The sequence below is a fragment of the Equus caballus genome, chromosome 2 (assembly GCF_041296265.1).
Source record: "Equus caballus isolate H_3958 breed thoroughbred chromosome 2, TB-T2T, whole genome shotgun sequence".
Taxonomy (NCBI): domain Eukaryota; kingdom Metazoa; phylum Chordata; class Mammalia; order Perissodactyla; family Equidae; genus Equus; species Equus caballus.
Genome location: NC_091685.1, coordinates 66,864,149 through 66,877,218, shown reverse-complemented (window position 1 = coordinate 66,877,218; position 13,070 = coordinate 66,864,149). Strand labels below are relative to the sequence as shown.

General features: G+C 36.5%; 1 protein-coding gene across 1 annotated transcript; it reads left to right on the top strand.

Moving 5' to 3' along the window:
* Positions 1 to 626: 626 nt before the first annotated feature.
* Positions 627 to 6,205, top strand: LOC138923274 (disintegrin and metalloproteinase domain-containing protein 20-like). Its single transcript, XM_070261346.1, has 2 exons — positions 627 to 779; positions 3,478 to 6,205. The coding sequence occupies exon 2, from the start codon at positions 3,603 to 3,605 to the stop codon at positions 5,823 to 5,825; it is 2,223 nt and encodes a 740-aa protein (XP_070117447.1). The 5' UTR covers positions 627 to 779; positions 3,478 to 3,602; the 3' UTR covers positions 5,826 to 6,205.
* Positions 6,206 to 13,070: the final 6,865 nt, after the last annotated feature.

The following is a 13,070-nucleotide window of genomic DNA, read 5'->3' as shown; positions in this document are numbered from 1 at the left end:
CCCCTTTTTTTAAAAAATATAAATCTCATGCTTGTCTTGTAACATTAAAATACAATCCACATCTTTTCCTAATTTTTCTGATATTCAATATTGGAGATAACTCTATCATTAGAGTTTCATCTGTTGATATATTATTTGATTGTGACTGGTATCACAAGCATAATCAATGTATACTTTTTAAGGAGAGGCAGTGTCTTGTAGACACTTTGTTATAAAATTTTCTGTTAATCACAATTGATTCTATTCATCCCTGAAAAAAATATCCAAAGAAACTCAATTATTTAAAGTCTATACTAAAGAAAATGTCCTAGCTCACTACTATGAAAACTATCTTGTAAAATGGTTTAACTTCTTTCTGGAACCTGAAGGAATTCAAGTGTTCCATAATATGGTTCAATCTTTGTGAATAATCTGAGACCAGGGCAAAAGTACTGAACTAAAGTGTTTATACTGTATGTAGGGAGCACATAGAATGGGGATAAAGAATATAGTCAGATTTATTCATACTGAAAAGTAATTTGAGATGAAGTTTGATGGGAATTGTGGAGTTGGAGTGAAGGAGGACCTTTAGCCAGTTGTCATGGTCTGTAGAATTGGAAGAGTCTTGTTGCTAAGCAGTTGAATCTAGAACATAATCAAATGAGTGATGAAAGACTTCATTTATCTTTGTTATGTAAAGCTTCAAATAAAAATCTTTGTTCACAGAAATGGGTGGTACAAACTATCTGTGATAGGGGTATAGCTGGAAAAGTTCATGAGAACCATTATTTCTACTACTGGTAAGTTATTCAAGAATTTAGTTGTAAAGAAGAAAAGCATTAGTATTTGTGTATACATACATAAAAACACATACACACACATATGTAAAAACACAACATGATTCTTTGCCAATTTTTCAGATTAAGAAGGATATATAACTTTTATTATGTCCTATCCTGCTCTATTTTACTTGGTTGAGAGCCACAAAATTGTATTTTTAATGAGCTGTTACTCATAGTTTGGAAAAAGCTGAATTAGGTTATAATGACAGTGAGGAGGGAGGTGATAATTAGGGAACAGAGATTGTTGAATTTGATGAAGCTGTGGGGAGATGAAAAAAGAATTTACAAAAGATAGTGCGTCACAGTCTACTTTGAGGTTTCTATACTATTATGGCACTATTCCACATTATTCCTGAAAATGTTATATTCTCTCAGGAAGTGTCTCTCTTAAGACATTGGATAAAATAACGTTATTTGGAAAATGTAGTCTGGCTCAAATATTCTTGGAGTTTGTTTTCCTATTACCCCTACAAGCTGAGGTCAGAGGAATAAATTTGACCAATTTAAATTGGTTAAATTCACTCTTAACAGCACTATATTATTCATGAATAATTCTTTTCCATCACAACTCATACTCTATAATAATTACCAAATATATATCAAGAAAGACTTTGAGAAATTAAATAGGCATATTAGGATTTTACTCACAATTTAAAGATGTTGTCCTCGATGATTTCATTTAGGGAACTTATATTCTTCTTGTGGGCTCTTGGCATTTGTGAAATAGTCCTCCCCGTTAGGACTAGATGAGTAGGCAAGTACCCTAGGAACTCAGGTCCCTGTAATGATAAGGATCATGTTCAGTCTGAAACAAGTCTCCTGTCAACTATCTGCAACAATAAAGCAAAGATGAATAAAAATGTCATATCCTTATTAAACATGCACAAAATGAAGAATTCTTGGTTTTACAATTTAAACGAACATTATTTAAACTCAATAATAAGTATTTATGAGAACAAAGACAATAGATTTTCAGCTGATGGTCCTATATATTGATGAGGAAATTTAGAACACCATAAAATTAAGAAACAAGGTAGACACAAAGCACAAATTATTAAAAGTATAAAATTAGTTGAAATAAATTCTTGCTCATGATTTTATCCTTTAGGCTGAAGTTTCAGGCTATCTCCTCCCAATTTGTAGTTTCCACCTTTTACATACTCATTCCCCTAAAGAGACCTTGTGATTTATATTCCCAGAAGTTTGGGCAGTTTGTTGTAGAAGTAATAAAAGCAGGGAAAAAGCATTAATCTAGTTTGGGTTGAGGATTTTAGCCAACAGTGGTTGAATTGATAGAGTCCAGAGCTAGGCTATACAGATAAATATAAAATGAAGGGAACTTTATAGTGAGAAAAATAGAAAGAAAAGTTACTTTTGTCTTTTACAAATTTGAGGAGTAAGTTCAGATTAAGGATAAAAGTTGTGGTTAAATATTTAATAGGAAACAGAACAGTCAAAGGCGAGAATAAAATATAGGTCACGACCATAGGTCAATAGCTACATATTGTTGAAAATGAGTTGTAAAGCTAAGATAAAATAGGCGTTGTATGGGTTATCCACATGCTTACTAAATCCAGAATGTTGGTAAAATTATTGGTGGAGGAGAAATTAGTAAATCAGACTCCAAATTCTTCGAGGTTTGCGCAGGATTGATTTGGGAGTTGGAGTAAGAGCAAGAAAGGTAAGTAGTGGTTTAATGGGATAGCTATCAGTTCAGTGGTTTGGAAGGAGCTTTGGTAATCAAAGAAAATTGCAGACAGAAATCTGACTTGTATGGCATATGGGGATTCTGAGAATGGAAATCTTTCCCTCTGCTGGGCTTCACATTGTTGACTGGTAGGTTTAGTAGAATTAAATAGGAATACGGAGATTTCCATGAAGAAGCGTGAGTAGAGGGAAGTAATTGCTGTTGCTTTTCATGAAGGGAAGATTCCATAAATGAAAAGAAAATGATTGCAGAGAAAAGAGGTCAAGGAACATAGAATCAGGAAAAAATTATAATTAACCAGAAATGGGCAGAGAGTCTAGGAGGTGATGCATCCTTAATCAGGCATCTTTCATTGTTATGTTACCGACTATGGGAAGTGGATTTGATCAGTCTGTACAATATCCTTTACAGCAGACTTCACTTTTATATTTTTTCAACTAGGACAAGGGTTCTTGGTGTCATTACTTTCAGCATTCTTATTACTTTAATGATCTGATGAAGACTGTGGATATTCTTACTAGAGAACTTTTAAAAAGCACTGTATATGTAAGACATTGAATGCAATTTTACAGATTCCTAATGTGTATCTTTGCCCCAATCACTCTGTCCAAATTTGAGCTCCAGACCATTAAATTATCTAGGCCTGTATTCATGTTTCCCAAGTATGTATCACACTGTCTGCATACTATGTGTTTTTATTAATACTTTAATCAAAGAAGAAAGCAGTTCTTCTAGGTTCAATAATTATCAACCCAGCCAATCACCATTCTTTTGTACAGCCGCAGTCTCACACTGTCTCACCATTATTTAAGAGCAAATGCAAGGCAGTATACTGAGTCATTTTTTGAATTAAACACCCACAGATTTTAATCCATATTCTTCTCTTCGTCCTCCACCTTGGCCTGTTAATAACCTCCACCCGCCATTCTTCTTATTTTTTTCTTTTAGTGCTGCTGCGCTGATGGTGTGACTCTGTCAGAGGACAGATTAAAGGTTGGTGCTGCATACAGCCAGCTCAGGGGGAAGAGACAGAACACTGATTCTTCTCACCCTGTCTTCTTTTGCTCTCACCAATGGCTGCACATGGTGGCTCCATAATAGCTGTGGTTGAGACCCTGGTGCATGTGAGGCTCATTCTCCTGCTGCTCTGGCTGAGGGTGTTTCTGTTCCTTTCTGCATTGTCCCAGGTGGGGCTCTCCTCACACCATGGTCCCCCAGAAGTGGTGATCCCCTTGAGGGTAGCAGGCACTGATGCCGGCAAGAATCCCTCAGGATGGCTGTCTTACAGAATGAATTTTGGAGGCCAGAGACACATTGTCCACATGAAGGTCAACAAGCATTTCCTGTACAGACACCTCTCAGTGTTCACCTACACGGATCAGGGTACTCTCCTTGAGGACCAGCCTTTTGTCCAGAATGACTGCTACTATCATGGTTATGTGGAAGGGGACTCAGAATCCCTGGTTTCTTTGAATACCTGTGTAGGGGGTTTTCAAGGAATAATACAGACAATGGACACTATTTATGAAATCACGCCCAAAAGGCTTACCATATTTGAACATCTGGTACATAGGATTGACAGTGAAGAGACACAATCTCCACCCATGAGATGTGGATTAACAGATGAAGAAATAGCTCGACAATTAAAGCTTCAAGGGAGTGATACTTTCACTTTGATGCGGACTCCGTATGAAGGCTGGTGGCTCCACAAGCGGTATCTTGAAATTGCAGTGGTAGTAGACAACAATCGTTTTATTCACCGTGACAGTAATGTCTCAGATGTGCAGAAGGAAGCGTATGAAGTTATTCATCACACAAATAACTTTTTTAAAACAGTGGATATTGAGGTGACTTTAATGGGAATTGAGATATGGACTGAAGGAAACCTCATTCTGCTAGATGACATATACAGAGGCCTTAGGAGATTTTGTGACTGGAAGAGACAAGGCTTTAATGACCGCTTGCCCCATGATGCTGCACATATTTTTTCAGGGAAAGGATTTGGTATCGTTGGTGGCTTAGCTTATGTTGGAACAGTATGTAACTCTCGTCATAATTGTGGAATTGAGAGTTTCCAGACTGAGGACCTTGTTAGTTTTGCAAATACTGTGACACATGAGGTCGGTCATACTGTGGGTATGAAACACGATGATGGAACATGCACATGTGGGAGAAGTAGGTGCATAATGAATGCAGGAAAAGGAGATACACATAGATTTAGCAACTGCAGTTACACTTGGTATTCAGAGCTTATGCTAAGAACAAAGTGTATGTACATTCCACCAAGTCCAGAGCGTATCTTCACCATGACACGCTGTGGGAACAGTGTGGTTGAAGAAGGAGAAGAGTGTGACTGTGGTTCCTTAACGTGTATAGAAGATCACTGTTGTCAGTCAAACTGCACTCTGATTCCTGAGGCTGATTGTGCTTTTGGGCTTTGTTGCCAAGACTGCAAATTCATGCCATCGGGCACTATGTGTAGGAAAAAGGAAAATGAATGTGATCTTCCAGAGTGGTGCAATGGGACTTCCCATCAGTGTCCAGAAGATGTGTATATGCAAGATGGGTTCTTGTGCAAGAGTGGTGACTACTGCTATGAAAAGAGATGCAATAATCGTGATGAACAGTGTAGAAAAATTTTTGGCAAAGAGGCTAAAAGTGCAAATCAGAGTTGCTACATGAGAATTAACACCCGCGGTGACCGTTTTGGTCACTGTGGTTTAAAGAACACTGCATTTGTACGATGTAATACCTCAGATAGCCTGTGTGGGAGGGTTCAGTGTGAGAATGTGACAAAAATTCCCTTTCTTGAAGAACATTCTACGGTGCATTGGACTCACTTCAATGACGTCACCTGCTGGGGTACAGACTACCATTATGGGATGACGATACCTGATATTGGTGAAGTGAAAGATGGTACAGAGTGTGGTGTAGATCATATCTGCATCCAAAAGAAATGTATGCCAATGTCACATTTGGACAGGGATTGTTCACCTGAGACCTGCAATATGAAAGGGGTCTGCAACAATAGACATCACTGCCATTGCAACTATCCCTGGGACCCTCCCGACTGCCTCAAAAATGGTACTGGAGGTAGTATTGATAGTGGCCCACCCCCACATCCTTGGATACCAAAGGAGAAAGAAAAGGTGGTGCAAAAGCAGCCCAACATACTAGTATTTTGGTTGATTCCTTTTTTTGTTTTATTACTGTTTTGCTTAATTTTGCTTTGTATGAGATATAAAGGAAAGCAGAAGAAAAAAAAGAAGAATTTTTCAACTGAACCTCAGGATTGACAGCAAAATGTTCTGACGTCACCTCAGAAAGAAAATCAAAAAGTTTAGATTTCAAAAGAGAAACCCAATCCCAAACGAACTTTCTCATGTATGAAGTTTTAGTCTCCTGGCAGTAGAAATGTTACAGCATGTGTCATAATCATTGACAGAAAATCCCCCAGATTTTTCATCATTCAGGATCATAAGCATTAGCCATCAAACAATTAGCAAAATAAACTAATTCCTAGCATATTTCTGCTTTCCATTATTTTAAGCAACTTTAGTGGTTAATTTTTCATGGAATTAGTGTCTGTGTTTCCTGAGCTAAAGAACAGCTCATGGATGTTATGTGTGTGTTTTTAATTTGCTGTCTCTCAATATTAAAGATCTTTCCCTTTGTACTCTGCTTTGTCACAGGGTGAATGGGAACCTACAAATCTCATTTCTTTTTTGTCAGTCCTCTCCCTACTACTTTCTGCCAACAAGGGAAACTACAGGGAGACTGGAAACCTGGAGGATTTTTTGATTGGTGTTCATGTCAGTGTTGCCTCATTAACAGCTTTCACCTTGGAATCAACATTAACTTTCTGTCTGCACATTATCTGTACATACATAGAGAAAATATTTTATATATATATTATATATATATATGTGTATATATATATATATTTTTTTTTTGGTAACTCCCAGAACCAATGGTCATGTCATCCTCAGAGATACTGGCATAGCTACCAAGCATCTTACTTTCGGAGTTCTGAGTCTCAGACTTTTGAGTCCTCCACCAAATCCCTAAGGTTCCAGCACCAGGTTGACTAACCCTCTCCTCAGAGGTCAGATTCCTAGATCATAGGACTTATTACAAAAGTCCAGTTTCCCATAACCCCACATCTTTTCTCCATCTCTAGTCCTAGAAACAGTAGCTGCATCTTCTTGATAGTAACTCATGATTATCTCGGTGCTGTGGCTTTCTTCTTTGTGACTGAAATCCGACTGGTATAGAACTTATCTTGGTATAACGGAGAACACAGAAAGAAGTCTGACATCAGAAGATTTGAACTTTTCAGACCAGTGATCCTTATCATCTTGGAGATGTAATTGACACTTACATAGAATTATTTCAAAATCTGAAAAGATAGGAAAATAATTCTTGCCTTTCAACTCCTTTGTGACTTTAATTATAAAATAAGGTAAAGAAGATACTTACAATTCTATGCAGGATATGTAAGTCTTGGCAGACCATGTTTCCTCTAGGGAAAAAACCTAAAAAATTCTAATTTTATTTTAAGGACCAAATTTAAAGATATCAGAGAACTGAGGAAGCAATGTGGGGTAGATGAACTAAAATTTCAGCCCAGGAAAGCAATTCTGAAAAGCCTTGAATCTTGCCAGCCATTTTCCCCTCTGAGCACTCACTGATGCTGGATGTGTACTGAGCCTCACGCTTGGCCAGTGAGAGGACCTCTGCTGAGGCTAAGAGAAATCCCCAATGCTCTTAGCTACTACATAGGTTCAGATAGGTTCATGCATTAGACTTTGAGGGGTCTCTAATTCACAATCATTTTTCCCCAAGTCAGAACTGCTTCAGTTGAGAGCTTTGTGGGATGCTGGTGACCCAGTCTGAAATTTCTCAAAAGTGTAGTTCCTTAAAATCATGTTGTACTTTGGACACAAGGGATAGTAAAAATAGGCTTATCTCAAGCACGTGTACTGTCTCTCAATAACACACATCTGATTTTGATGTTGCATGTGGCAAGAGGTTGGAGAGCTGGGTTGTGAACCTCTAGGTGATAGGGATTAACTCTCCATAATCTTTCAGAGCTGAGAAAATACTCACAATTGAAACTCTAGCAGGCCCATGCCTGAGCAACATCAGGAAAGGAGAATTAATCCAAGATTTACCACACTCACTCGTCTCTGACCTCGCACAATCCATGATTTGCTTTAGGTAACCAGCTCCTCAGTCTATCTTCCTAAGAGAGCAAAGAGAGAGAACTCTTCATAGGAGCCACTTGGAGCTTCTATGGTTGTTTTACACATGATCCCCTGCATACAATAAAACATTACCATATATGTTGAATCAAAATTTCTGATCTATTACCAAAAGAAAAAAAAAAGAAGAAAAGGAGAGACTACAAGTAGTGTCAAGACAATCCAGATAGTGAAGCAAGAGTACATGAAAAAAATAACTATAATTAATATATTTTAAAATGGAAGAAAAATATACCTAATATAATAAAGAATGTAGAATATCCTCAGTGAGTTGGAATCTATACTAAAGTATCAAATGGCTATTTTAGAACAAAAAATTGTCATATATGACCAGACTTCAGTGGATGGTTTGAACAGTAGTTTGGAAATATCAGATAACAAAATTACTCATTTGGAAGACAGGTCAATGGAAAAATCCCCACAGTGATGTACACAGAAAAATGAAACCATAAAAATAAGTGTTTAAGAAATATATGGAATACATCAAAAGTTCTAACATCCTTTATATTGCAGACCTAAAGATAGTGGAAAGAAAGAAGTCAGTAGACAATATTCAACAGCTGTTTTTTGGCAAAATTTTTTAAAAGGAAGGAAAGATACCAACTCATTGCTTAAGAGTCAGTAATTTATTTCTCAGAGGCACAGTGAGTTTTTCTTTCTTTCTTCTTCTTTTCTTCAGAATGTGAGATCCTTAAAATCTATCTTCAAAATGCTGATTGTTTTCTTCTTCCTGCTGAAATCTTAGGCTAATCTACTTCACTGATATTTTTATTTTGGTTAGTATACTTTTCAGCTCAAGATTTTCCACTTGGTTCTTCTTATTTATTTATCTCAGATTTTATGTCCTTATTGATAATCAGAGTGGCTTTTTGTACAGTTTACTATTTGGTCAGAAGTTGTGCTTAATCCCCTTAAGCCATTGAGGTGTCTACACTTTGTTGATCAATTTTATTGTTGCCTGAAAATGCTTCAAGTCTGTCACATATCATACTCTGATTGCTATTGAGTGGATGCATCTTAGCACATGTGAATGGCCTTCTAGACACGTAGTAATAAATGTGATCCAGGAGGAATCTTGTTGGCTATCTCTTTCCCTTGTCTCTTTGTTAAACTTCTGGTGGACTGCCATTTTGCTTGTTGCTATTAGGTTCATGGAAGTGATAGTCCACTCTTAAATGATTAGCACCAAAATTTGCACTGTTTTCAACATTACCCTTATTCATGAACTTCTCCATTCTGTATACCAAATAAAATCTGTCTCCTCACCAGAGCTCTATGATCTGGCTCTCCCCTGGCAGAACATCTGTGCCACTACATAGTAGCTGTAGGTGTACACAGTATATTTCTCTATCACAGTGACATTTCCACTCTACGAGTTGATGTGAGAGGAAGATGGTAGACCATGGTCTTCTTAGCTTGCTCCTCCTGGAATAGAACAGTAGCTCTCCAAGTGAGTTGGGTCAAGCAAAATTGGATGCAATACTGTGCCTGAAGCACAGCTCCCACCCTTTGAGTGAGAGCTGGGAAATTAAATTTGGAAATGCCCACATAATATATAATTTCCAAAACAGGAAGCTAGGGGAGGAATAGGGAAGTCCGAGGTCTGTCCCTACTTGGATGAAACTACAGCACTAGATTGGGAGCTTGGGGTTGAATGAACCCCCTTTGTCTTGGCCACATCTGTCCAGAATACAGAAAGTAATACTGACGTTGGGGAAGGGATTGTATTATAGGTCAAATGCCACAGTTTCTTTTAGCTTTTAACAAGACTCAGAAGGTTTGTTTGGATAAATGTTTCTCGATTTGTTGTACGCCCTTAGATCAATTCCCAGAGACATTTTTTCAAAAAATTTTCATCAGTTAAATGATTGTTCACTAAGGGGAAGATCTACCCAGCTTTTTACACAAGCACTCTAGAACTCCCACTCACCTCACATTCTGAAGAAGAAAAAAAACAGTACCAGATATCCAGGGCTATTATAAAGCTTTCAAAATTAACATAGGTATTGATCAGTGAAATCAAACAGAGAGGCAAAATGGACATTTTAATAGCGTGTATTGGTCAATTGACATTTGTGTGAAAACAACATATCTTTATCTCTACCTCACACTGTACAGTAAGACCAATTCCAGACGGATTTAGAGTCTACTGTCAAAGGTATGTCAATAAAGCTATCGAAGGAAAACAGAGAAAGATGACTGTAAAACCACAGAGAAGTCAAAGTTTACTTGAACAAAAACAAAATCTGTAAGTGAGAACATTACTTGCTAAATAGAACATTAAAAATAAGAGTGTCTGTTCTTCAGAAAACACCACTAAAAAATGAAAACACAAGCCACTTGGATATTTGGAGAATATATTTGCAAAATGCATATAAGGAAGTTTAATATAGAGAATATATAGGACCCCTTTAACAAAACTGTGATATTAAAGAAAGACAGCCCAATGGAAATTTGGCCAAAGAACTGTCACATCTCAAAAGAGGATATCCAACAGCCACTAAACATACAAAAAGATGATCAACTTTTTAGTTATCAGGGAAATGCAAATTAAAACTGCAATTTGACCACATTTTATACACACGAGAATGGCTAAAATAAAAGTTTGATTGAACATATCATATATAAGCAAGGCTATGGATAATCCAAATTCAAATACATTGGTATTAGGTGTGAAAATTGGTAGAAACACGCTGGAAAACTGCTTTGAAATATTTCCTGTGCCTGAATATATCACATACTCTGAGGAGTTACAACCTGAGCTATAGGCCTGATGGAAATGTCACCATATTTTCACTGAATGACCTGTCCTAAAATGTTCATAGAAATATAAATCATAGGGGCCAGCCTGGAGGCATGGTGGATAAGTTCACACGCTCTGCTTTGGCAGCCGGGGGCTCACAGGTTCAGATCCAGGGTGCAGACCTAGCACCGATTGTCAAGCCGTGCTGTGGTGGCATCCCACATAAAATAGAGGAAGATTGGCACAGATGCTAGCTCAGTGACAATCTTCCTCAAGCAAAAAGAGAAACATTACAAACAGATGTTAGCTCAATACCAATCATACTCACAGATATACAAAAATAAAAATAAAAAAAGAAATATAAATCATAATGGCCCCAAACTGGAAACCAACAATGTCCATCAATGGTAGCCTGGATAAATAACTTGTGGTGTATTCACATGCTGGAGTACTACAGACGAATGAGAAGGAATGCTCTACAAATATGTCACAAAATGAATGAATTTACAAAGTATTGAGTGAAGTAAATGAGCTACAGTAGAGTCTATATGATATAATTCTATTTATATCAAACGCAAAACAGGTGAAACTACTTCATGCTATTAAAACTCAGGATAGGTCTTAGGGAAACACAAAGTATGCATAGTATTGATTTTAAACAAAAAGAAGCCAGTTATTTCTCCAACAAAAATGGTTTTATACGGGATCACAAAGAATTGCAGTTCATGAACTGCAAGCATGGAAAGCTTTGTGCAAGTCCTGAGCAACAAGGGGAGGAGAAACTCTTTTATAGGGGGGAAGGGGAAGGTGGGAGTGCTATTGTAAACAAAGTGTACATTGGAGGAGACTGGGAATTCAAAGTGTTGTGGCTTTTCATTGCCAGAGTTCTAACAGCCTCTCATTGGGTGAGCTGTCATAGGGCAAGAAGAAGCAGTCTTCTTCCTTTTGGGCTCTGAAATCTTCGTAGGGCATGAGTGCTCCCCTTGCTGGCCTCCTGACTCCATTTTAAATAAGATTTCTGCTGATTAATTTTCCTAATAGTATACCTAAATACAAAATTCTAAAATACATAATAGAAGGCACAGAAAAATTTGGATATGTAAAAATCTAAGTTTTTTTAAATGTTATTGTTTGACATGATTACAGAAGTAATCGGTAAAAATTACAAACATTGGGAAATAGAAAATCACAAACAATGAAGTTAAAATTACCACTAAGCCAACTATATAAAATTACAAAAATAATAAAATTTCGTGTAGATCTTTTTAGTATTTTATTAAAATGCAAAGTTCTCTAATTTTTTTTGAAAATGATGTTATACTCCCTATGTATTTGGATATATGATTCAATAAATACTTGTTGATTTCTTACTATGAATGTGAATATAGGCACTATTTTGTACTTTATTTTCCTCACTTAATAATATATTTTAAAATTGATCCATGATATTAACACTTCTCAACAACATTTTCAATAGCTGCAAAGTACTTCATAGAATGAGCATATCATATTTTATTTTATTTATTTTTATTTTCACCAATTTTGAATTTATTAACATTTTATAAATTACACTTGAACATTTTGATAACAAAAGAAAAATAAAATTATCTCTTTTTTAGGAGTGATATAATCTTTTTATTTATTGAGGTCATATTGATTTATAACATTATATATGTTTCAGGTATACATCATTATACTTCAACTGTGTAGACTGCATTGTGTTCACCACTAAAAGTTTAGTTTCCATCTGTCGCCATACACATGTGCCCCTTTACTCCTTTTGCTCTCTCCCTACCCCCTGCCCATCTGGTACCGCCAATATGTTCTCTGTATCTATACATTTATTTGTTTATCTTCCACATATGAGTGAAGTCGTATGTTAATTATATTTCTCCATCTGACTTATTTCACTTAGCATAATATCCTTAAGGTCCATCTGTTGCACTGTTGCAAATGGCAAGATTTCATCTCTTTTACAGATAAGTAGTATTCAGGTGTATATACATACCACATCTTCTTTATCTATTCATCGGTTGATGGACACTTAGGTTGTTTCCAAGTCTTGGCTATTACAAATAATGCTGCAATGAACATAGGGTGCATATATCTTTTTGAATTACTGTTTTTTGTTCTCTGGATAAATATCCAGAAGTGGAATAGCTGGGTCATATGGTATTTCTTATTTTTAATTTTTTGAGGAATCTCCATACTGTTTTCCACAGTGACTGCACCATTTTATATTCCCATCAGCAGTGTACAAGGGTTCCCTTTTTTCCACATCTTCTCCAACACTTGTTATTTCTTGTCTTTTTAATAATAGCCATTGCAATGACTGTGAGGTCATTTCTCATGTGGTTTTGATTTGCAATTCCCTAATAATTAGTGACTTTGAACATCTTTTCACATGCATGTTGGCCATCTGTATATCTTCTTCGGATATCTGTCTGTTCATATTTTCTGCCCATTTTTTAATTGGGTTGTTTGTTTTTTTGTTGTTGAGTTGTATAAGTTCTTCATATATTTTGGATATTAAC

Excerpts from the sequence above, each read along its gene's own strand:
- LOC138923274 (XM_070261346.1), top strand. The coding sequence starts at position 3,603 with ATGGCTGCACATGGTGGCTCCATAATAGCTGTGGTTGAGACCCTGGTG.